Source organism: Nannobrachium achirus, assembly GCF_963921795.1.
Source record: "Nannobrachium achirus genome assembly, chromosome: 3".
Lineage (NCBI taxonomy): Eukaryota > Metazoa > Chordata > Actinopteri > Myctophiformes > Myctophidae > Nannobrachium > Nannobrachium achirus.
This window is the reverse complement of record NC_137812.1, coordinates 54,158,082-54,184,594: the sequence shown is the minus strand read 5'-3', so window position 1 is coordinate 54,184,594 and position 26,513 is coordinate 54,158,082. Positions and strand designations below refer to the sequence as shown.

The 26,513-nt window shown below is 41.4% G+C and overlaps 2 protein-coding genes across 3 annotated transcripts; one reads left to right on the top strand and one right to left on the bottom strand.

Annotated features, from left to right (window-relative positions):
- Nucleotides 1-106: 106 nt before the first annotated feature.
- Nucleotides 107-16,931, bottom strand: LOC308281108 (PRELI domain-containing protein 1, mitochondrial-like). Of its 2 annotated transcripts, none has more exons than XM_080721198.1 (6): nt 16,854-16,931; nt 15,729-15,937; nt 13,835-14,060; nt 13,077-13,190; nt 7,949-8,027; nt 107-2,051 (listed from the first exon to the last, which is right to left on the bottom strand). In XM_080721198.1, exons 2-6 carry the CDS (start codon nt 15,818-15,820, stop codon nt 1,903-1,905), a joined length of 660 nt encoding a protein of 219 aa, XP_080577324.1. In that variant the 5' UTR covers nt 15,821-15,937; nt 16,854-16,931; the 3' UTR covers nt 107-1,902. The 2 variants fall into 2 exon arrangements, with proteins under 2 accessions (XP_080577324.1, XP_080577325.1); XM_080721199.1 differs by lacking the exon at nt 16,854-16,931 and adding an exon at nt 16,559-16,600.
- A 3,175-nt stretch (nt 16,932-20,106) lies between these two features.
- Nucleotides 20,107-24,300, top strand: ndufb6 (NADH:ubiquinone oxidoreductase subunit B). Its single transcript, XM_080721613.1, has 4 exons — nt 20,107-20,373; nt 21,673-21,765; nt 22,173-22,217; nt 24,163-24,300. Exons 1-4 carry the CDS (start codon nt 20,194-20,196, stop codon nt 24,226-24,228), a joined length of 384 nt encoding a protein of 127 aa, XP_080577739.1. The 5' UTR covers nt 20,107-20,193; the 3' UTR covers nt 24,229-24,300.
- The last annotated feature ends 2,213 nt before the right edge of the window (nt 24,301-26,513 follow it).

The window sequence follows — 26,513 nt, the reverse complement described above, 5'->3', positions numbered from 1 at the left end:
TTTGCAACTGCACAATAATAACATCTGTAAATATGTAATTATGAAACAATGATACCTGAAACACCATCAGTAATGTCGTGGAATTACAAAGTCACAAGAGGCCCAGTCCATATGAATCACATTCTTTTATCAAAGAGCATAATTTAACAGCGCACCAGATTTCATAGTATACAAGTCTCAAAACTATTAACTTCAGCCTAGAAGGGAATGTAATATTTCATTACATCTACAGTATGAATAAAAAATCTACATACAAGAAAACAGATGAACAAATTCTAACAATAAACTTAATCAATCTGTATATCATTCCTTTTTCAAAAATAGTTGATAACTAATAGTAGTTGATAATTACACATTTTCCAATTTCTAACTTAGTGTAGTTCACTGAATCACAAATGGAAAGGAATTGAAAAGCTAATGTTAATGAGCAGTCTTATTTTTTCATCTAACACGACTACCGTGTCCCAGAAGTAGGGAGAGGTTACTAGTTGTGCAACAGCTGTATTGTTTTTTCTTTCTTTTTCTGGTGTTGTGGTCATATTGTTTAGTTTTTCTTATAAAAATATAGGCTGTATTTACAGAATCACTGCAGGAATATAAAGATAGGTTTAAGATTGGTTATTTTGAAAGGGGCGTTGTGTACACATGACGAACAAGCCGCAGTAATTGTATGAAATTAAACATATATCCACATTAATCAATGTGCAGATCCGACTGCAGAGATCATCTCAAAACTGATTTATGAAACAGTCGTGTATCGTCAAACACAAGTAGGACAACACAGCGCTACACCGTGGCCCGTGTGCGCATTTGCGGGCGCTTTGAGGATTAAATCCACCTTTATTTTCGTGCAGTGATTCTGTAATTATAACCGATACTTTTAGTTTACCCAACTAAAACTACTCATAAGACGGCAACACCAAAAAGAAACTAGTTAACAGAAAAAAAACAATAAAACTTTCGCATAGCAACAATATTTCTTTTCTTCTTCTTTCTTTTTTGGTTCAAAGGACATTTAAAATTTTAAAAACAAGTTATACATTTGGTTCATGTTAGTTTTTGAAACATTTTTTGTAAAACAAATGAACTAATGATACGTGGATTTTCACTCAGTGATATGCTGTAACAATGGTTAATTGTTCATGGCAGTTAAGGCAATTGCATTGGACGGGAAAGTCTGAATGCAGAAGGTTGGCTGATATTCTGTGGGAATTCCTTTCTTTTGTGCACTCACTGTTTTGTTTGATTGTTGATGCTCTGAACTAGCCTAGCACAAATAAATAATTCATTTGAATATTTGGATTATCACAAATTAGGACAATATGAGGTAAAGTATACCGCTCCTTTTCCGCACTGCAGGCCTAAGAGTATTAGGATTCACATTCGCATTAGAATAAATTAACCACATATAAAAGTGTCAGAGTGTTGCTGGTGAAAGGCCTGAACAGCAAGAGGCAGCAGGTGGCACAAAACGGTTCAGTACCTGAGACTTAATGACAGCTTAGAGAGAGAGAGAGAGAATGGGAAGTAAGACAAACTCAAGAGGCTGGTTGAGAAGACCTGCAATGCAGATGAGACAGCCCCATCCTGCCTGATTCCAGCACAGCTCCAGTCATGCCAACCAAGTCCAGCAACAACAGGCTCCAATCATGCAAAGTCCAGCAACAACAGGCTCCAGTCATGCCAAGTCCAGCAACAACAGTCATTGAGTTTACTGTAGGTTATGCCTATACGTGTATAAACATGGCATATAGACATATTTCTCCGAGTGGCAACCATAACTGCGGTGTCAAGCGGCATGTGCGGCTATGTGTGTGTGCGGCTGTGTGCCGACAAGGCAGCTACACGGCAGCGCTCTGGAAAAAGGTCTATAGTCCTTTGGTGCACACGGCAGGGCTCCTGTCAGACATACTGCTGGGGTTTCTGTGGGGCGGCGGCTGCCGTAGCGAGTCTCAGTGTCTTGGCCTTCTCTGTTGCAGCCAGTGCTGCTTCCTTGGCCTTCCCCGATGCGTCCTTCACTGTGTCCCTGAGCAACCGCTGGGGCGCCTCTCCTAGTTCCACAGAGCAAGGTGGGGAGGGGGGTGAACAGAAAGGAGGAGAGGAGGAGGGCACTAAATTAGTGACATATCTAGTTAGAGATGGACTATGAGAGAACAAGGAAATAAACAACAAGGAAATGCAATAGTGAGTGTTCAAAAAGAAAGTATGGAACCATGCAAAACTTCAGGCCTACAATTCCAAATGTACGTATGACTGTGGGGGAAAAGAATATTAGCAGAACAATACACCATGCAGCCAATGTTTTTAAGTTATGTCATGTGTTAATGAGATAAAATACTGAGTTTAAATTAGTAGTCATATTGCTGTGTGGCACTCTTGCTGGGTGGAGATATTACAGTATTGTGGTAAAAACAAGCAAATAGATTGAAGGCCACCGCACGGTTGCGTGGCCATTCAGCATTATGCATAACAACGCTGACTTGTGTGCCTAACAACTTGCAAAGGCACCATTGCAGTTTGTCCATGGTGAGTGTCCTGAACTTGACATTGTATACCCACGGCTTCCTGGCCAGAGTCGTGGGAAAAAAGCCACAGGTATGGTGGCACAGACACGCACACGCACAGTGCTGGATCCAGAGTGTCTAGCAGTTTTGTAATTGCACACTGATATGTGCGTGCGTGCGTGCGTGCATTTGTGAGACCACACAATGAACCATCCACCCTGAGTGTGTGAGAACAATACTTTAACCACTGTCTCCACACAACAACAACAACAAAGAGCTGCATTCTGCTGTAGTATGAGAGACACACAGAGAGAGAGAGAGATGGCGGGGGGCAGACAGAATGGTCTAGACGAGAGAGAGAGAGAGAGAGAGAGAGAGAGAGAGAGCATGATGGAGAGACATGGGTGGAGAAAAAAGACAGGAGGCATAAAGAGTGACAAGAGATAGAGAGAGACAGGCAAGACAACAAAACTAGGGTGCATTGGTGCAAGCGTTAATCGAACTACCTTTCTTCTTTTTTAGTTTGTTTTTTGCACTGACTTTTTTTAGTTTGGCTCTGCACTATTAGGTTGTGTTAGTAGTATTGAGTATTGTAGTATTGTGTCTGACACAAATTCTTTGTTCCCTTTCTTTGATGTAACTTGCTCTTTACTGTACTCTGTTCTTCTTTATTCTTAATTTCATACTTCTCTGTAACTTTGTAAATATCCTTATACTGCTGTTCTGCCTCTGGGCGACTGACTTTCCCCCTTGGGATAATAAAGGTATCTATCTATCTACCCGATTTAATCTATTAAAAGAATGTTGATAATCAATTTAAACAATTTAAAATACCTCTAGAGATTATACCTCTCAATAAAAGTAAAATATTTGAAAGAAAGAAGGGGGGAAAAAATATATATAATAATAATAAACAACAACTCTCCCAAAAAGAACTAGGAAACACGCTTCTCCACCGGATAGAAGATTTTAAGCTTGATTCCCAAGACAGAGACTTGAGTCCAAAGGAATTATTTTCATGGTTTTGTTATGTTTTCTACAACTTTCTAGGTATTTAGAGGGTTACTAAACATCTTTTCTGGTATACGCCCACTTTATAAAATGAAATTTCAGCAGTTGATTTGGACCTTGTGTGCAAGCAAGCAAGCTAAGGCAAAGGATGGGTTCAGGGAAACAGACAGAGGTAGTGTCCTAGGACATATTTATCTTGGTTCAAATCAGGATATTAGAAACCAAGATTCCACTTTACAACCAGTTTTCATATCCTGTCTTCTTTCTGTGTCTAATCTCTCTTTCTCTCTCTTCCATGCTGTCCTTCTGAGCATTTTCTAACTCTGCCTCGACGTGAACCCTGAGTCACTGGCGCCTATTCAATAGAGCCAAGGGGAGCAATGGCTCCCCCTATTTGCCAGTCGGGGGAGCCCGGCTCCCCCTCCCTGCTTTTATTTATTCACGATCATATAATCACAAAATGTGATTAAGAAGAAGAACGTCAGAAATTCGCCTTGTTTGACCCTTTGAAGCACCCATAGCATGGCTTCTAAGTTCTAAACCAATCACAGCGAATGGGGGGCGGGAGGTATAGGTCTACTGTGTTATATGCCAAGCCTGTGCCTTTAAGGGGGCGGGCTTAGGAGCAGTACGGGATGACGTTGACGCTGTGTTTTGGGACCAGCGCGGAAGTGAATGTGCGGGTGTAATGCTGGGGAGAATATATTAGTGAGAAGTTAAGTTAATACAAGTGGATTAATAGTGAAAACATGACGTTTATGCTGTATGTTCCTGCCTGGCCCTGGAAGTAATAAATCATCGTTATCTACACAGAAGTTGTATGGACTATTTGAATAAGTTACCACATGACACGAGCCAAGTTATTGCTACAAACAGTGGAAAAGGTAACAACTGGTTTCTCAACCAATCAGTGACTGTCTGAACCTCGGCTGACAGAGCGCTGCACAACAACAAACATGGCATGCATGGCTTTATCTAAATAACAGAATGAAACAGTTGTTTCACAGTGGAATATGCTACCTGGGGTTAACTACAGACATCCATAGGACATGTGGATAGCTTTTACATTTACCATACGTGAACTAAACTTTTTGACGCTGTTCAAAGAAGCTGGATGACATGGCACGTTGTGTTGTGTGCCTCCAAGGAACTTTCTTCTGGGCACCTCAATATAAAATTGGATATTTTCTTGTCATTTTCTCAAGGTAAGACATGGCTTTATTTAACTAACTGTTCACTGTGGAGCCTCTTCTCTCCTCCTCCGTGTGTGTGTGTGTGTGTGTGTGTGTGTGTGTGTGTGTGTGTGTGTGTGTGTGTGTGTGTGTGTGTGTGTGTGTGTGTGAGTGAGTGAGTGAGTGCGTGCGTGCGATGAGATGCTTGCTTGCTTGTAAATATTGGTAGCTGCTGGTTGCAGATCTTTGGTCATGGTTGTGGACTTGTAGTCAGTGTGGTTGTGTTGTGCGCACATTGTGTGTTGGCTTGTTGGGTGCCCCGCGGACCGCAGGGCCGACTTTAGAACCGCAAATATCCGATTTTTCGCGGCGCCGCTTTGCGGCGCAAAAAAAAAAAAAAAAAATCCTGGATTTGTGCTCCCCCTAGTGGGGACAGAGTTAGGCGCCGGTGCCCTGAGTGACACAGAAAAGACAGACAGAAAGGTAGACATGAAAAGACACACACAGAGAAACAGAAAGAGGAAGAAATGGAGACAAAGATCTGAACCCTCGGACCGTCAGACTACACAGGGCTCTGAAGTGTTCCCAGGCTCCCTGAAGCACGCGCACAAGCTTGCGCGCGCACACGCTTACGAGCACACACACACACACACACACACACACACACACACACACACACACACACACACACACACACACACACACACACACACACACACACACACACACACACACACACACACACACACACACACACACACACACACACACACACACACACACACACACACACACAGAGTGCGGCCCCCTCTGAAACAGGGATGAGAGAGGGGAGTCTGGACACAAAACAACACAACTCTTCACTATAGCCTCTTTGAGCTCCTCATGACCTCCCTCTCCCCTCCTATGGGGTACGTTCTCCTTCCTCCTCGTCTCTCTGCTGGAGATGCAGACGGGAAGGAGATCAGAGGGAGTGAGCGAGCATCTACAAGCATGAACCAGACGAAAGGAATTGCGATTGCACACACATGCGGTGTATACAGTACGTATATTGCGTGGAGGAAAACAAACACGCCCGAATGTACACCGTTCGACTCTACAAGGCACCACAACAAAGTCATTTTGAATCAAAGCCTTTAGATGTGGATTACAACAGTGGCGGTGGTGGTCTACTCACTTATCACCTGCCAGCTGTCTCTATAGCACGGTTGAATATTTGTATGAAGTGATTTCATTGTTTTGCATCAGCCTTGCTCCAAAACCTTTCTAGCCAGATGACGGCAAACTCCCTGAAGTATAGTGGTACGTACGGACAATCAGCTGACAAGTCAATTCTCAGGTGATGTGTGGAAGGGTGGTGTGCTGCAAGATTAATCGTAGGTATTTCATGTCCACTGGTGAGGGTGTGTGTGTGTGCGTGCGTGCATGCGTGCGTGTGACTGTCCCGGGCATAACTCTGGCATTGTGCAAGGGCTCGACTTCAAATATGGATGGTTAGAACTCCTCACTTCTAGTGGTGCCGTTTTGTGTCTTTGGTATAAGCTTTAAGTAGCATTTGTTCTGGATGAATAAAAATTCTATAAAACACGCTTTCGATTTACTTATAGAGTGGTCAATATAACCTCTGTTGCAAATAAAAGTGATACTCTGATACATTCTGTTCTGCACAAGTCATCACAAATGAATGAATTATGATTTTCAAAGCTTAAAATGCCATCGCCATCCACGGAGAAGTACTAAATTAGCACAAAACTGGGGAGGGTTCTACAGAGTTGAGAGCACTACCGTTGCTACATGGGGTACTGTACCAGACATGCATGCCATCATATAGACACTGTGGTAAGGATGGCATGTATGTACTGTACCTACTAAGATACTCACCACCACTGTGAGTCTCAGGCCCAGCCCTGCCAGCGCAGCAACAGACAGGCAGAATGAATTGCGGTTGACTGCCGAATGTATACAGCAGGGGTCTTCAACGTTTTCAGACCAAGGACCCCTTAGCTGAGAGGGAGATGAAGCAGGGACCCCCTCTACATATTGTATGAACGTGTGATGGAGGTTCTCATCGATTTCATAAATAGATTCATAAACTTGTTTGACACTTAACCAAAATCTCAAATCAACGATACTTAGTAAAACTTGACCTTTCGCTCTGTACTTGGTCTGCTCTTTTTTACCTTGACACCAAACCTATTTGCCAAAAATAGCTGATCTACAAGCTCTCGACGCCTGATGCTGTGAGCCGTTGAGAGCTTGTAGATCGTCTATTTTTGGCTAAAGTTCTCCTCAAGAGTATAGGGATGAGAGGGTTCAAGTTGTTCATTTAAAATAATTATCCTATCACACAAGGATTTAGCAACCCCCCCCTGCAGTAACTCCGAGGACTCCCGGACCCCCTGTTGAAGACCACTGGTATACAGTATGCATATGTAATATGTAGGCCTATTGTGATATGCTAAACTGTGCCAAAAGTAAAGGTTGTTTCAGTGCATACTTTTATCAATTGTAATGAACAGTAAGCAAGCAAGCCATCTAGAAACCACGTCAGATCATCACTTTGGTCTAGACTAGACTCTCCGCCTTCCCCAGGACATTCTGAAGCACATGACGAGGGAAGCACAACGGCTCTTCACATGATTAAAACCCACCAGGTTCTTTGTCTGAAGTAAGTGGAACGTCTTTACACGACACACGAGGCCATCTCTTAGAAACAAAACAGCCTAACTCAAGCCTTCTTGAATCACTGCTGCTGCTGCTGCACGCTACTGCTAGGAAGCAGAGATACAGGCAGAGAGCGATGCAATCATAGCCTGATTAATAACCATGCATTATGGAGGAGACATTTTGTTTGTATAGCGGGGGGGGGGGGGGGGGGGGCTTGATGTTGAGTGGTGATTGGCTAGGTGTGTGTGTATGCCATTTCACATTTTCTGCTCTGATTTCCCCCGTTCATTGCAATCAGTCCTGAGGAGCGTTGAGAGGCTTCGACTCGCCCCACGGGCACCATGTCTGGCGAAACTTTTGATTATAAATTAAAAAAAATAAATAAAATAAAAAAATAAACAAGGGAAATAAACGGACGGAAAATATGACGCAAAGCTATGTCCCGGGCCTAAAAAAGCAACCTCTCTTTCCGTGAGTTTTTATCGTTCCCCTGCTTGGCCACGGTTAAAAATAACCTGTGACCGTTTCCCCTTTTCTCTCCCAACAGTACTTTCCCTCTCTCTTGTCCTGCTGATGCGGGTGCAGTTTACATACCGTGTAAGTTGGACAGTGCATACTCCAGCCCTTTCATGGCCTTCGTCTGGTTGCTCTTGAAGCGGGCCAGTCCAAACTCCTGGTGGGACAGGAAAGAAGAGTTACTTTGAAAATTATATTAATCTATAATATAAGTCCATTGTGTTTTGGTGCAGTGGTTCTCAACCTTTACAGGCCGCGACCCCAAAAATAATCCTATTTGAACTGGGGACCCCCACCCTGACGAGCACTAAGAGTTGAGGCATTACATTTTGTATAACACGGTTCTACTGTGCATATAGATCGGCTATTTTCACAATTTCTGCCTCTAATATTTGAAAATTTGGGAAATGTTTAATTTGTTTAAATGTTTAAATTGATGTATTAAAAAGTCCTTAAATTGTCACTTTAAAAATGTGCAGATACCCTTCACCCACTTAAACTTTATGCTGGTTTGTTTACTGTTGAGTGAGAAAACAATGTTGCACTTTAAGGTAATCATCTGGGGACCCCCCAAAATAATTTGGGGACCCCCCTGGGGGTCCCGACCTACAGGTTGAGAACCACTGTTTTAGTGTAACTAATTCTCCTTGGCCTATAGCCTGAGGTTTGGGTATTTACTAGAAATGCCTTCAGATTTAATTTCTAAAAAGCCTTAAGTCACTTTAAAACGTTTTAGATGGTGGTTCCCAGCAGCGGTGACCCCTCGCCACCGCATGGAATAAGTGTCACTTAAAGCTGTATTACGTAATTTTCTTAAAGGGATATTTCACTTTCAAACATGTTTGGTCTCCCTGCTCTTCTACTGAGGATAAATTCAAAACTGTGATATTTTAATGCTTTCAAGATAAATTAATTAGCTCAAGACGGCTTTTATTCACATTTTATTCTAAGGATACGTATACTTAAACACACTTTTATTTTCTTGGTGAAATTCCCCTTTAGTTTAAAGTGGCTCCGCATCAAGTAGAACAAAAAGCACACAGTATGCTTTGCTTACATGGTTCTTTCTTCCTTCTCCCTAGAGGCATTTCAGTCAACTCTGGCATGTTCCACAACAACTAATAATAATAGACTTGACATATAATAGGCCTGTCTCCATTTCCTCTTTCCCCTCAAATCTTCCCGTTCTTTATTTTGGCGTTTTGTGCACGCAGGCATCCAATCTCTCTCCTGTGCATGCTAGTGCTTGACCTACCGTACCTAGGGCTGTCACGATTATGACATTTTACATGACGATTAATTTTCTCTCAAATAATTGCGATTAACGATTTAATTGTGTTTTTGTCGTTGACAATTACATTTCTGTTTGGCTTTTAGGATTTTAAGTTGCACATGGTAGATATGACACTTAACCTAAATATACAAAGAAATTACTGACATATTTGACAAAAAAGAACATTGATAGTGGAAATAGCCGATCTACAAGCTCACGCGATGCGACGCGTTGTGAGCTTGTAGATCTGCTATTTCCACAATTCTTTTACTTTAAAAAAATACATGAACATTTTTCAACATGGAAACCATTATGACAATTATGAAAAATAATCACGATTATGTCAAATAATTGCGATTAGACGATTATGTAATAATTGTGAAAGCCCTAACCGTACCAATCACACTGGAGTCTTGGAAATACTTTTCAGCATGCAGACCTCCTATGAAAGCTTCTTACAGTATAATATAGGTCACAAGGAGTGTGTGTAATGTGTATACAAGTGTATAGGGCTGTCACAATTATTACATAATCGTCTAATCGCAATTATTTGACATAATCGCTAATATTTTGTCATCCATCCATCCATCCATCTTCAACCGCTTATCCGGAATCGGGTCGCGGGGGTAACAGCTCCAACTGAGACTTCCAGATTTCCTTATCCTGCGCAACTTCCTTCACTCCCTCTGGGAGTATACCAAGGCGTTCCCAGGCCAGTCTGGAGATATAATCCTTCCATCTGGTCTTAGGTCTGCCACGGGTCTCCTCCCAGTGGGACGTGCATCGAGGACCTTCCTAGGAAGGCGCTCGGGGGGCATCCGTACTAGATGCCCGAACCACCTAAGCATAATCGTCATAATCGTGAATGTTGAAAAATGTTCATACATTTACAAACATTTTCAGAAATAGTGGAAATAGCAGATCTACAAGCTCACAACGCGTCGCATCGCGACGCGTTGTGAGCTTGTAGATTGGCTATTTCCACTACCAATGTTATATTTTAAGTAGAAAGTTGTCAAATATGTCAGAAATTTCTTTGCATATTTAGGTTATGTGTCATATCTGCCATGTGCAACTTCAAAGCCTAAAAGCCGAAGAGAAATGTAATTATCAACGACAAAAACACAATTAAATCGTTAATCGCAATTATTTGAGTGACAATTAATCGTCATATCGTGACAGCCCTACAAGTGTATATGGAGGTGCTTTACTTTTATACTCTGGCATAAGTAAGAACCTGCTGTGGGTTTTTTTGATCGCTGGAGTTGATCTGCGTTTGCCAGAGAGCATTCTGTCCACCACCCACTACTACATTCTTTGAATTGATTTTCCAGGCAACAGCTCAAAAGTGTGCTTTGTGAGATGCTGACCACTCAGGACCTGCCTCTATTTAGAACGACCTGGTTTTGGAAAAACAAATATACAAATCCTCAGTTGAACTTTGGAAACACTGGAGAGCAGAGGGTTGCATTTCCGTCTAAAGCTCTATTCATACATGTTTCTGGGTCTGCCAGAAATAAGTCCATGTCATACAACTATAAATAAGCAGAGCATCTGAATGAGCTCAGATGAAACCTTTTGGGTGTACTGTAAACAAAATAAGCGTATTAAGATGTTGTATGTTTAAGGAACATCCAGTGTGTTTGCAATCTTTGCATAATATGCTTGAGTATCTCAGTTATTCTCCACGCTGATTTCAGGAACGTAATATAATGAAAGCGCTGGTCTCCTTTTACAGGAAAAAAGGATTAGAAGAAATTGGGATAACAGCTAGAATTCTGCTGTAGAAATCAGGATACATGATGATGTATACCCTAATTCCAGATTCTTAAAGGGTTCTTAAGTGTGCTCCTTTGGAAAACACCTTGTATAAAGAATGCACCCAAAAATGACTCTTCCCCCACCTGCCCTTACTTAACTCATTCTCAGCCATTTTACAATATGCTTGTGCTGCCAGGAATATTATTAATTTTTCAGAGTCACAGTAGATCGCCCAAAAAAGCATGAAATTATAGTAGGCTGTAGTCTATATAATGTACACTAGATGTCACCAACGATTAAGGTCTCTGGCGATTCCTAGAAGGCCCCATGTTAGCAGCCTGGCCATCCACTTAACATTAGCGTTAGCATGGAAGAGCGTGGGACCCGTGCACGCCATACGCGCGCTTGATGGTCTAAAAAAACTTAGCGACTATGGCCTGGGGCACGCAATAGACGCACAGACACTTCAAACCGGATCAAAATCCGACGTATTGATGCTGAGATTTAGCGGAGCTGCTGTAATGGCTTCCAATGTAAAAAAATATGGTTGTTTACGTCTGAGATACGCTACATTTCCTGTTTCCGGCGATGACGTCATTTCCATCGCAAAATCATTGCTTATAAGCTTATATGAACCTAGAATGGTCAGTTATAGCTCTAAAAATGTCAAAAAAAAATACCCAAAAAATCAGAAAATGATCAAAAAGGCGACGTTTGGTGATCTGGCTGGCTCAGCCCCCTGTAAAATGGCGATCTATGACGATTTGGCTGTGAATCAGTTTTAAGCATTCGTGGGTGCTGTAGAATGAGACAGAGACACAGATAGATGTCCTTGTAGGTTCAGGTCAAATGCATGTAGGAGAGCATATTATGTCCCCTATAGACAATAATCACCTTCACTTAATTTCCCCAGTGTTAAATAAAGTAATAGTTAAATAAAGGTAACTAGATAGGTAACTAGCGATCACACAGAGATGGTTCACTACAGCTGCTGCCGGCTGTTTCTAAAATTCCTATAGGCATGCAGACTGCATGGGGCTAAATAGAAGACGGTGTGTGCACAATAAGGCATTCAAACATTATAACTTGCAGACATCAAGTTCTTGCTCCTGCAGTGTGGGTCAGTTTCCTGAGACCAAAGGCAGACATTTAGACCCTAATGAGATTTGGATCTCTGTCCTTAAAGCTGTATTACGTAATTTTCTTAAAGGGATATTTCACTTTCAAACATGTTTGGTGTCCCTGCTGTTCTACTGAGACATTTAAATAAGATGTCTGTATTGACCCTTTGACACAACATAACATTTCTCCTAGTAAGCAAGCACGCCTTGCCGAGCCATGAGGCCCATACAGGGCAGGACTGCTTGACTGCTTTAACCAGTGAAAAATAGCAGATATACAAGCTCACAGCGCGGCACCGAGTGCCGCGCTGCGAGCTTGTAGATCTGCTATTTTTGAAAAATCATGATTTTATTTTGCAAATCTTTGAATATATGTATTTTCAAAGCGAACATTTGTAACTCAAATATTTGCTTCTGGGTGGTCCCTGGAACAACATATTTTGAGATGGGGGTCCGTGGCCAAATACCTGTAATTTTGAGGGTCCTTGACATGAAAAATGTTTGAGAACAACATGATTTAGGGGAAGGATTTAGAAGTCGGGTCATAGATCGGGTTAAAGATATTCAAAGACTTGCACACATTTTCACGATTTTTCAAAAATAGCAGATCTACAAGCTCGCAGCGCGGCACTCGGTGCCGCGCTGTGAGCTTGTATATCTGCTATTTTTCTAAAGTTAATGTACAAGTCCACCCCCTGGACATGACTCTAGTATGTTGCAGGGACTTACCCCCGATCCAACCCTTGATGCTGAGTGCCAATCAGGAGGTTTCCATTTTTCAGAGTCTTTGGTATGACCCGACCGGTGTTCGAACCCTGACCTCACAGTCTCATGGTGAACACTCTAACCACAAGACCACTGAGCTAGCCGTAAGCAAGCAGGCAGACTCTATTAGCTCAGTGGTTAAAACATTGAGCACTTGTGCATGAGACCCGGATTCAAATACAGGGTACAACAGGGAGGTTACATTGCGCAGCTTTAAGTGATCCAAAGACGAGAGGGTTCTTTTCAATCCTTACAGTATATCATTAGAGCTACTGTTTCAGTGTACCTGGATGGGTCTGGAGAGGCCATAGACACTGGAGGAGATCCAAGCTTCTCGTTGGAGATGGGTGGAGGAGGGCTGATCCTCTGACTGCTGGAATACACAGCGCTCTTCCACTGACTGCAGGAATGAGAGATATACAGTCAAACAGACGTGGGAGAAAAGCAGGGGGTGTTACAGAGGAGTGATACATCATGCAACTAGTGATACGTCACTATCTATAAAACGCCTCAGGGCGACAAGCGACCTCGCCCTAAAGGGCCAATTACCCATATACGGTGACCCCTGGTACCCATATACTGACGTCACTCTGTTTTTTCAAGGGTTTTCCCACTGAATGACGACAACACAGATGCACAGGTACACCGAACGCAGTACGTGCGCCATCTGCTGGTAATAACGTTTAGGAAGTGAATCAGGATAAATGTATGCACGCTCCCATCACGTGAGTCATTCAATGGCCTAAGTAACCGTGGCTAGTAAGAGTGAGAAAAATGTAGAATGACTGCTCCATATATAGTTTTATAAAAATAAAAATAAATCTAAAACCATTGCATTTGGCCCGGGCCGCCGGTGTGGTGGTCCGGGCCACCACGCAGACACGCACCATGCAAGGCCAGCCTGACATCGTGTCACAGGTTAGAATTCCAATTCCCGACGACCTTTGCTGCGTGTCATTCCCCAGCTCTCTCCCCAAACCAAAAGATATTGCATTTAAACACCAGGCCCTGTGAGCTTTCTTTTGACTAAAGCCGAGCGCTCACCATGAGAGTGGTGTGGTTGAGGTTCCAGGTGTAAGTGGTCATGCTCCTGCTGACTGGATCCACGATGGAGTCCTCCACGATGTAGACACAGCGGGACATGTTGGAGGGGAACACGGCCTCAGCCCAGCGTGGCAGCCGGTTGGTCTTTGTCAGGAGGCGTCTGGAGAGCAGGCGCTGGTCGGCGGTCACCTCCCGATACACCACGTCCTCCGTCAGAACATGAGTGCTGCACATACACGGTTAAATTAGTCAATCTCTAATAGAGAACCGAAGTCTGACATACTGTAACTGCTGTTAGAGGACACAACCCCCTTGGATCATTTTTTCCCTATTTAATTGAAAATACCATTGGGTCATCTTAAGCCCCTTTTCGACTGCAGCTTTAGCACCACACAACACCACACCGCACCACATAAAAATATCTACATTTTCAATTGCACAAAAGTACCCCTATCGTTAAGAAACAAATTGACCCTTTTAACTGTGATTATAATACAATATAAATGTGTATTACAACTATCCTAATTATATTACACTATAATGGATTATAACTGTGATTATAATACACTATAAAGTATTAATGTATTACTATGATAACTATAATACACTATAATAGATTATAATAATGGTTATAACACAATAGAATTGTGTATATATTCTGGTGGTCTAAATGAAAAATGTCAGCGAGTGATCAGTCATTATGAAGTGTTTGGCCCTGTTTGGCCTAGCTCAGACCTACTCTAGATTGGATACTTTTTAGTACCACGTTAAGTACCACTTTCACACCACTCTACCCAGGTCCTTGTAGTGGAACACCTGGCACAAGTGGGCGGTGTGGAGTGGTGTGGTGTTGGGCCATCATTTACCATCTGTTGAGTATATGGGCATAGCTTTGTCCATCTCTTTTTCACAGTCTATGAATGTAACTCATTATCATAAATGAAGCAACTCATTATCATAAATGAAGCAGAGTCTTGGAATACAGTACAGACAAGGGTTTGTGGGAATTGCTTTTAGTTCAATAAGATAACTATTCACAACTATTAAGTCATATAAAACTATAGGTGTGTATGTATAAGATTAATATACAGAGATCTACATTGATCTATTGCTTTTCACGCGCTGATATAAATACATTGTTGCTGTCAGGCAGAAACCTTAAAGCGCTTCTAAACATTTTACCTTGTAAATTAATGCTATGATGGAAAAATTAATGTTCCACAAGGATGAAGGATTTGAAGGATTGACAACGTTTTATTTAAAAAGGCAAAAAGTTGAGCAGAGTCTCAGCATTACAGATCATGAAGGAGCAGGCCCCCTGGCCTCTCCTGTCAACCTGCTCGGGGCAAAAGCCTCTCCTGCCCCATTCTCATACAGAACTTATAGTCCATTCTGACAGAGATGCTATTCTAACATGGTCTTATAAGGATATGTCCTAAAGATAAAGGTACCATACGAATAGACAGAAGTACACATTCGCTGACAGAGTAAGAGAGAGTAAGCGTGGGGGAGACAACTCAGCTGTTAAGATTGACAGCTGTTGAATTGAATTAGCATGTGCACTAGTGTGAAAGCTGGTTGACAATCCATTCAATGAGATTGAATGGAAGGAAAACAAGTACATAATACACATATTTGTTACTCTATACATTTCTGCCACCACAATTTGATTCTAAAAAAAAGTAGCTGATCTACAAGCTTGTGTCACAATGTGTTGTGAGCTTGTAGAAAGTGGTTCATTGAATTCTGTCAATGGGTTTCATAAATCTTGACTTGAACCAATGAACCAATCAATACGTAAAGATGGATCCATTGGAAGGTTTCCGCCTGACAGCGACGATATTATGTGTGTGAGTCATTATTAAATTAAAAATACATGAAAACAGTTGTGTACCTGAACGGGTTGGGGTATCTCTGCCAGAAAGCAGAGACAACATGGTCCCATGTGTTCCTGATGTCTGTGCTGTTAGAGAAATACTTGACCATTTTTCTCTCAGCGATGTGTACAGTGGTGTGATTGCTGAGTGGTGATGGATCTTTCTATCTCTAAGCAACACAATGTGCTGTCCAGTGCTGACTCCATCCAAACCTCTGGCACATACCCTACAACAGAGACACCAAGGGGTTTAGGGGGGGTACAACATTCAATCAAACCTAGAACATAAAAACACAATCATTTTATAAAATAATCAATTAGTAATTGATCTCCATTTTGTCTCATAAATAGATCTGCTATGGTATTTTCTAAAATGTTGCCTGTTGTGTGACAAAGTGTACAATACAGCTTAAGCGTTTACTTTCAATAGAGAAACAGTTTAAAATATATTAAAACATAATAAATAAAAGATAATCAAAATAATAATAGCAAAAGATAGACAGCTGCAGTCCTAAAGTACTTCATCAAATTCATCAACCACTGATTGGCTTACAGTAGTCTACATAATATCATCTACCATAACAACATTGTAACACACTGTTTTCTTGCAGTTTGTATCTGTGTGAGGCTCTGTGACACCAAATCGTTATTGGAGTTTGGACTGATGATAAGGCATGGCATATACGGCTGCTACAGGAGTTGTGTGTTCAGTACAAAGACTGTAGGCTACCACTACATCAGTCCATGGAAGCAGCATTAATAAAGTATATGCAGTTAAATGTAGGTAAATATGACCAACAACTCAACCAACTTTTAATACATCCAGTGTGACACAAATGTTATGTCACCTTGACAAACACCACGGTGTTGTACACAGCTCAATGTTCATCTGGTGTCCTCTCATGTCGTCTTGCTTTTAGGTTAGATATCTAGATAGATAACTTCTCGAAAATCGTCCATTTATAAATACACTGAATAGTTTTTCGCCAACGACGGTTGTTTCATTCGTGATCTTATGATCCGTTTTAATCAATGCCCGACACATACGATGGGCCAGTGTGTACGTACGCTGTGCTACAGACTGAGACATTGCACTGACTGAATCTGTAGAACACAGAGAGTTGTAGTAGAAGAATATCTTACCTGAATGTCTATTGGAAACATAAGAACTAAAAAGGACCGTTAGTAGACATTTAGCCTGTGCATTTAGCTTAGTCTTACATCACATGTGACAGGAGGCGGAAATTCCGTCATGAATAGAACTCACGCCCATCTGTTATTATTAACCTTGCGTCACCAGGCTCCGAGATGTAGTGGAGTAAAAGTATTGCCATATACTCAAGTAAAGAAAAGTACAAATCCCTCAAAGTTTTACTTAAGTCATACTTAAGTAAATGTACTTCGTTACATACCACCACTGTAATCTGGCTGCTTCTTTACAGTTATTTTAAATAACAGAACATGTAGCCTACCATTATTCTGCATGGTTATTTCAGGTTTATTCCACCATCTAGTGGAGTAAAGTTGGCATTAATTTAGGTTACCGGTATATTAATGAAGAAAAATGTGTGAAATCATAATTTTGCACATTATGACTAAATCATTGCACACACACACACACACACACACACACACACACACACACACACACACACACACACACACACACACACACACACACACACACACGGCTTATCTCCCGATTAGGGAGTCTTACTGGTGTTATTGTGACATCACAGTGAAGCCAGAGCGTGATGTCAGAGCGGCAAACCCATTCCGGTAGAGTGGTTCACCTTAGGGTGAGGTTGCGCCACAGTGATGTGGACATCTGTCAGGGATGTGGACATCAGGGATCTCCATATATGGGCAAAAAAGGGATTTGTTCCCCTGTGGCAACTCGGGGATCTCCATATCTCCATATATGGGCATAAAAGGTATTTGTTCCCCCGGCATCACAGGGATCTCTCTAACAGGGCGTCATTAATATTGATGACATCAGTGAACTCCATATGGGCATAAAAGGGATTCTGTTAGTGTGACATCACAGTGAAGCCAGAGCGTGATGTCAGAGTGGAAAAACCCATTCTGGTAGAATGGTTCCCTTGACATCACAGTGACATCAGAGCATGATGACATCATGATGACACATTTTTACGGTATATGAGTTTGCCCATAGATAGACCCACGTCACGTCTACACGCAGACAAGCTGTGACGTTTCTCATGGTAAACTGCGAACTTCGGTCGCAATCAAATAATGCTCAACAGCAGTTGCTACATTGTAGTTACACAAGATGACAAGAACTATACAACCAGTGCTTGGCCTGATACTGGTTCACAGTAAAGATTATGTCAACATAACATTATGGTGTTTATTATTTAATTATTATTATTATTATGGGGGTTTAGTGGCCTCTTTGTTTGTAGGGCATCTCAAGATATTTGACTGACTATGTAATATGACATATTGAGGCTATTTAAATATAAATTATTAACCACTATCACAGATCAGGTTAATGTTTTTGATAATAAATACACCAGTTTTTCTCAGAGTGGGGTCCAGACAGTCCAGACCGTCTAGGCCAGCAGAGATGTTAGAGGGGTTCCAAGTTATGGACACTATACAGGACTGTAACCCTTATGGGTCCGTTTGGTTCCATTTGTACCCTCTCAGAGTCATGCGGGGTCCTTGAAATAAAACATTTAAGTTTGAGAACCACAGTCTAAACCAGTGGTTCTCAAAGTGGATTCCAGGGACTCTGTGGGTTCCTTTATGGGGGTCTAAATTGACCCATACAAGTCTGTAACTCTGACAGCTTTAATGCAAACCCCATTATACCTGTTTTCATAGGACCCGTTTTGACCATCTGTCTGCCTGTGTCCATTTATGCCCATATATGGAGATATCTGTATCTGTCTGTCTGTCTGTCGGCGTCCATTTTATGTCCATATATGGAGATCACTGCAGTTATAGTTCTGGGTCCATTTTATGCCCATATATGGAGATATCTGTCTATCTGCGTCCATTTTATGCCCATATATGGAGTATCTGTCTGTGCCTCCTCCAACTGTGTTGCAGACACAGTGCCGGTTCCCCCTTTAATGCAAACCTCATTATACCTGTTGTCATAGGACCCGTTTTGAACATCTGTTTGCCTGTGTCCATTTATGCCCATATATGGAGATATCTGTATCTGTCTGTCTGCGTCCATTTTATGCCCATATATGGAGATCTTTGACCATCTGTTTGCCTCTGTCCATTTATGTCCATATATGGAGATATCTGTATCTGTCTGTCTGCAATCCATTTTATGCCCATATATGGGGGCATTCATTTTATGCCCATATATGGAGAACGCGCGTGCCCGTGGGACGAACGGTTCTCGAGATACGCGGATTACATACATACATACACACTCACAGAGATTTTTTGTTGACTCATGTGGCGTACGTGATGTCAGAGCCTTTTATGAAGTGATGTCACAATGAGTCAGAGCTTTCGCCGATTTCCTCCGGAACAGCCTGATGTCAACAATCAACCCCGCATAAGGAGATTCCGAACGTTTCGCGCCGGTTCTGGAAAACCGCGCGTCGGGTCGGGTCGAGACCCGGCACTGCACTCCGTGCCGCGGCGGGGAACGCGCGTGCCGAATCTGAAGCCGGTGGGACGAACGGTTCTCGAGATACGCGGATTACATACACGCAGACAGACACGCAGAGACTTCTCGCATTTATAGATAGATTATTATGGGGGTTTAGTGGCCTCTGTGTTTGTAGGGCATCTCAAGATATTTGACTGACTATGTAATATGACATATTGAGGCTATTTAAATATAAATTATTAACCACTATCACAGATCAGGTTAATGTTTTTGATAATAAATACACCAGTTTTTCTCAGAGTGGGGTCCAGACAGTCCAGACCGTCTAGGCCAGCAGAGATGTTAGAGGGGTTCCAAGTTATGGACACTATACAGGACTGTAACCCTTATGGGTCCGTTTGGTTCCATTTGTACCCTCTCAGAGTCATGCGGGGTCCTTGAAATAAAACATTTAAGTTTGAGAACCACAGTCTAAACCAGTGGTTCTCAAAGTGGATTCCAGGGACTCTGTGGGTTCCTTTATGGGGGTCTAAATTGACCCATACAAGTCTGTAACTCTGACAGTGTACACATGGAACCATTTGTACATTGTCAGGGGAGACATTGATATTTGAAAGTTTGAGAAACACTGGTCTAAACATGGTCTAAACCTGTTTGGGAACCACTGTAATAAACCACAACGGTGTCGGTGATGAGTGTCATTCAGTCCAGCAGATGTCGCTCTATTGTCAAGACAAAGATAAAGCTGTCACACTCGCACTTCCGCTAAGCTCTCTTCTTCGTGGTTGTGTTTGTGGAAGTGTGTCCTCCATGGTGTCATTGTAGGTGTTGAGGTTGAATATAATACAGTGAGAGAGATAAACAACAATATCTCGAGCCATCATGACGGGCTACACGGCGGACGAGAAGCTCCGCATGGAGCAGCTCATCAACCTGAGGAGACAGTGGCTGAAGGACCAGGAGCTGAGCGCTCGGGAGCCCGTCATCCAGCCTAAAGCTGCGGGGGCCGTCGAGAGATTCTGGGCTAACTTTCTGCAACCCAAGTCTATGTGGAGGCTTTATGTGAGTAGTAGTGACTGTGTGGTACATAATAATATGCCACTATACGTAGGCTACACAATATTGAATAATAATTATAATCTGTGTATATACTGTACTGTATGTGTAGCTACATTGTAATACTCTGGTAGCAATGCGACGACTAGTGATGTTTGGAAACGTTATGATTCTACTGCCCCACCACTAGAGTGGGCACCTAAACATTGTGGGCATCTCAATGATACATTGGCTATTTCCCCCAAAATATAAATAAAGAATAAATGTTTGTGTAAAAATGGTCAGAAATAATAATGTATACATGATTTGAACAGGCATACATCATTATCAGACTTAAATTGTACCCTTCAACGTCTTGCTTGATTATGCCATAGGTTTTTGCCCAAAATGACAGGCTTAAGCAGGCTATACACAGGTTTTGTAGCAATAGACATTTTAGGCGTTTGTTAGAAATAATTAAACATTTAAGAAAAGTATTAAAGAAAATGTGCTCAGAGGTCTCAGGGGCCCACTGTCGGTGTTACGTACTGTTACTACTACGCTTATTTAATGTTGGACGATGTTGTGTATGGTAACTTCTTAACTGGCATATTACCCATGTTAACGTAGTATGTCAAAGCACTGTACTGTACATTCCAGGCTAAATTATGGTCATAGCCGACTGGTTAGAGAGCCACAGAGCCCGCCTGGGATGCCAGAGGTCCCAGGTTCAATTCCAGGCCTCAGCTGTTGAAGTGTCCCTGAGCAAGACAAGACACATGGGGCCCTATTATGATCCAGGTCTTATGCCTTATGCCTTAACTTCTTTACCTTTTTTTCACTATTTTGAAAAACATTTTTAAATACTTCAAATGCTGATCTACATCTGCACGTTGTGAACTTACAGATAAGCTATTTGAAATATTTAAAAAACAAAAACAAAATGGTAAAAAAGGCAAAGAAGTTAAGGCATAAGGCATAAGACCTGGATCATAATAGGGCCCTTAGCCCCTAATTGCTCCCAGAGGCGCTGCCCCTGTAGCGTCTATTGCTCCTGTTACTTAGGATGGGTTAAATGCAGATACCTCATTTCACTGTGTATGCAAATATACAGTACAGTCACAAATACCACAAAGGCATAAAAGAATGAACTAAATTAGGTTATGACATTATTTGACAAGTAATGTGTGCAATAATCAAGAAATTGCCTAAATGATATTGTTGAATATGATATGGATATGATATGAAATTGCTTTTTTATTAACGTTACTTTAATCTTATTTTCCTGATTTGTCTACTGATAACATCTTTGGTTTCTCTTTTCAGACCTACAAGGCATACACAGGTGGAGTGTTCGCATTAACACGTCTTTTGATACCTGCATGGGTTGTTCACTACTACGTGAAATACCACGTTGCTGTAAGTAAAGATAAATGGTTGACATTCAGAATATTTGAGAAACAATCATTAGTAATGTAGATAAGATGACTGAACAGATAGAGGCATTAGATCTGTCTTATAACTTCAGAAGATGTTAGTGTAACAGGAAAACAACAGTTTAGCCATATCATATGATATATCATATATATTACACTAATCAATATAACAGATTATATCAAGTCTCATGTCTCAATAATAGCTCTACTATAAGGTAGATATGGATATGGTGCATATTGCATACTGTCAATAAATGTAGTGTGTTGCAGAAGAGGATGTTGTATGGAGAGATTCTTATAGAGTCTTATGAGCTCAGATTAGTGTTATTTCTTATTCTTTCTTATTATGTTTTGTATGTTGCAACTAAAAAGAACTGTTGTCTCTTACAGAAAAGGCCCTATGGTATTGTGGATCTCAAACCCAGACTTTTCCCTGTAAGTACAGCATTTTTGAATATGTTTTTCTTAAAATAAATAAGTATAGTGTAGTGATGCATAATTTATTTGATTTTACTTTAAATGTTGCAAGTTCCATTTGAAATCCACCGATTACATTACAAGTGTAAATTTAGGCCTACAGGTGGAGCTAGATGAAAGGGCACAAGGTTATTAAAATGAAATCAATAGGGCTCATTGGCCAGGGAGCATGACTGAGCTCGGCGAGTTTTAATTGCAGTTCACCAGGGCAGAGCAAAAACATTTTAGAAGGCCAGGGCAATGGGCAAAAAGGGGCAAACAGCTAGCCGCCTCTAGATTATTATTACTTTTGAATCTAGAGTTGCAACACCGACCAGCCAGGCATCCAAACAGAAAAGTCCTATCTGATTGTATTAAACAACGTTAAACTCGACAAAATTGCAGCTGTATGGAAAGCTTGAATTATCCTCTTTCTAGCTGCGTAAAAAGTGTTTTTTTTAATAAAAATCCACCATAGACGTGTTATGAGCTATTTTCTGTCAAGGAATTCCGTGCATGTGATTATTTTTATTAAGTGTTTGGAGTTTGGAAGCGTGCGTGGGAAATCTCCTGTGTAGACTCCTGTGTATCACCTGTTTCGAAATAGCACATAATGCGGGAGGCAGCAGGACATTGCGTTATTGAAAACGAGCGGTTCAAAACTCCAACTCTTAATAATCACTTGCACTTGACTGAATTTCCTTTTTTTTCTGTATTTTTTTTCTTTTCTTTTGTTTTTGGGCTTTTATGCCTTTATTTGATCAGGAATCGAACTGGCAACGCCGTCAGGCATCAATGCCTATGTGGCAATGCATAGTGGTATGCGCCTGGACCTGTAGGCCAGTAGGTGCCCCTGCACTGAGTTTCTTGACAGAAAATAGCTCATAACATGTCTACGGTGGATTTTTATCAAACAAACACTTTACAAATAGAGGCTAATTCAAGGTTTTTGTACAGCTGCATGTTGGTGAGTTTAACGTTGTTTAATCCAATCAGATAGCGCTTTTCTATTTGAATGCATGGGATGCCAATGATTGGTGTTGCAACTCTAGATTCAACATATTAAAAACAGCGGAACCCCATCCAAAATAAAACTCTCTACTCTGCTGCCTTTTCCATGAGAGATCAGAGTACATTTTCATACTGTAATTTTTAAACAAACACATACTCAGTGCCTGTTTCTAGGCAACACAAATCAGCCGTCTTACTATCAAAACAATGCAAAAGGGAGGAAGTAATATATGTATGCACTTTACAACTTATAAGATATGTCCTTGTCATGATGCTGGTGACATAGATGCTGGGTGAGTTAGTCAGTGTACTTTCTGACATAAATATTGTATAGAATTTCTCAGAGATCTGTCCAAGCAACAACAACACAGACTTGCTGCACCCTCATGTCCTACATTTGGACAAACTGGCTACAGTACATGCCGAGGTGAAGAGGGGATTACTTGCTTTTCTTTTTAAATCAAGCAGGGTGTTATCAGGATGAAACCTTTTTGACAAAATACACGTTTTCAAATTAACATCCAAAAAGTGTCCTCTGGAAGTAAAGTATGTAGCATGACAATCCTCCCAATAGATAGAGGTATTTGTGTACAAGAGGAACATTTTCTCCGACCAACCATTGCCACCAACAGCCATCCAAAAATGAAGACATAGAAAAATAAAGGTGCAATGCTGCATTCACACTGAGAGAAGCCAAGCTAATGGTTGGCTTGGTAAATCAATGTAATCTCTATGCAAACCAGCTTTTAAAATTTCCATGCTTTTTTTTTCGAGCATGGAAATTTTAAAAGCTGGTTCGCATAGAGATTACATTGAATTACCAAGCCAACCATTAGCTTGGCTTTTCTGTATGTGAATGAGGCATAAGAGTGGAACATGTTTAACCATTTAATTATTCTGTCTTTGTGGTCAGGGTGACACCATTTTGGAGACAGGTGAAGTTGTTCCAGATCTCCCCGAGAGCCATGGCCACCACTGATGACATCAAATAAATATTTCCACAATGTCTTGTAAAAACTGTTTATATGTCATTAAAATATGTACAAAGTGACCTGTGTCAGCTGTTGCCATTTCTTTTTTTTAAATTGTAATGATTGATTTGTGATTTTCAAGGGCTCACTCATTGTGGTTTTAATATATTATAACGCATACTACACAAACTCAGTAGGCTATCTTTATTTTGCTTTTGGAAACTGTACAGCACTGTACTTGGTACATTCAGAATTCTTGCTTTAGATGAGTTCATTAGCCGAGATGATGGGGGCAGAGTTACGTCCTACAGGTGTGATCCATCACCTTTTGGCACCGGGTGTGTGGACTGTGGCCTGCTCCACGCCCAACGGCCGATATGTATGTATATAGGGTTGCCACGCGTTCCGTATAATACGGAATCGTTCCGTATTGGACAATTAAAAGATGTGTTCCGTATTGAACCAATACGGAACGCGGTTTGTTCCGTATTTAACCAAACCTCAACACAGAATTTAACAATAATGAATGAAATAAAACACAGGAAAAGACAGCAAAAGGAGGGAGAGGAACGAAGGACCTTCTGTGAGGCGGCTCGCAGTCGCTGCGGCTGTGGTGCGCTCTACGCTCTGCCTATAGTGGGGTTCCGTGTACATGTAATTTTTGGTTTTCATTTTAAATTTGTGTTAAAGTTTATTTTTCACTTCCAATTTGTAGATTATGATCTATAGAACAATTTTGGTTCGAGTGTCAAGACAGTAGATTGTAGACACTTTATAAAATAGGCTATGCTCAGGTTTAGGCTAGTGAAGCCTATTCAGCCTGAAGTAAAAATGTTCAATGTTCATAAAATAGGCTATGCTCAGGTTTAGGCTAGTGAAGCCTATTCAGCCTAAAGTAAAAATGTTCAATGTTCATTGCTAATAAAGCACTTTAAACTAGGCTATGCTCAGGTTCAGGCTAGTGAAGCCTATTCAGCCTAAAGTAAAAATCACACCTGTGTGAACTGAGCGGTGGTTTACCCACCAACCCCCCCCCGCCCATCCCCCCCCCCCCCCCGTGTGCGTGTGTGTGTGTGTGCCTGGCCTGGCCTGGCCTGAAAACAGCGCCCCTCCCTTAACATGTGTGGTCATAAAAGGTACTACACCAGGCTTGAGGCTACATACAGACAGAAAGACCCACCCACCCACATACATACATACCTACACACACGGCCACGCTATGGAGACGGTGTGACCACCGCTCAAAAATGTTTAATCTTCGTTGCTAATAAAGCACTTTAAACTTTAAGTATATGACTTAATGGTTTCTTGACTACCTTCTCTTTACTGACCACCAAGTGACCCAAGAGCCAGGTTCAAATCATTCATACATTGCTTTATTTCATACAAAATTAACTTATTCATATTTTAGAAACAATTGGCCACTTCAAACTGCAAAACAATATAGGTTATACCATGTCGTGTGTTATAGTTATAACTATTCTATGCATTTAATGGGTTTGGGACTGCATTTTTTTCGCCGGCCGGCGGCTGTGCCACGCGCACGGAACGCACGCACCCCGTGCCCGGAAGAGGTGTTCCTTATTTCAATTTCTGAAAGGTGGCAACCCTATATGTATAACAAGTTGTAATATGGGAGAAAATGATGAGAAATTGCAGAAATGTTGGGATGGAGAAAGGAAGTTAACAATAACATCTATACCACATTCTAAGGAAAGTGCATGAGAGCACAGTATCCTACTAAATCAAATCTTAATCCCTACTGGTATATGTAACAATCCCAGTAAGAAGAGACTGTGGTAGTACCAAAGGTAAAGTGAGCATGATGCAGCTGCTGAGAAAAGTGTTTTTTTTATGCAGAGGACAGTAACCTAGAAGAAGTAAGCTAAAATGAATAAAAGAAAGCTACAGAGCCCCAAATAGTATTCTCCTTTTGGGAACATCAACGTCAATTTATGCTACCAGACATGACCACTTGTGTGGGAATAGAAAGTGATTTATGAGAATGTAGCCTGGCTACATATAGGTTTTATTACTATTATTGTTGATGATGTCTTGTATATTATTGTATCTTTGAACGTCTGGATTAATTTAATACACAGGACCACAATGTAAACATTGTGTTATCCCTTGCAATATTAAATGTAAGCGCTCACTACACACTGCTAAACAGAAGGTGGCGGTAATGCAACGACTATTGCCCAAGAAGAAAGAAAAGAAGAAGAACGCAGAAGCGTAACGGTTCAGTTCAGTCACAGCGCCCCCAGTGGTGGTGTGTGCGTACAACACATGC

Excerpts from the sequence above, each read along its gene's own strand:
- LOC308281108 (XM_080721198.1), bottom strand. The coding sequence starts at position 15,820 with ATGGTCAAGTATTTCTCTAACAGCACAGACATCAGGAACACATGGGAC. Across the intron at positions 13,191-13,834 it reads TCAACCACACCACTCTCATG|TCAGTGGAAGAGCGCTGTGT; the intron begins GTGAGCGCTCGG and ends TCATTCCTGCAG. Across the intron at positions 2,052-7,948 it reads TGCACTGTCCAACTTACACG|GAGAGGCGCCCCAGCGGTTG; the intron begins GTATGTAAACTG and ends CTGTGGAACTAG.
- ndufb6 (XM_080721613.1), top strand. The coding sequence starts at position 20,194 with ATGACGGGCTACACGGCGGACGAGAAGCTCCGCATGGAGCAGCTCATC. Across the intron at positions 20,374-21,672 it reads AGTCTATGTGGAGGCTTTAT|ACCTACAAGGCATACACAGG; the intron begins GTGAGTAGTAGT and ends TTCTCTTTTCAG. Across the intron at positions 22,218-24,162 it reads TCAAACCCAGACTTTTCCCT|GGTGACACCATTTTGGAGAC; the intron begins GTAAGTACAGCA and ends CTTTGTGGTCAG.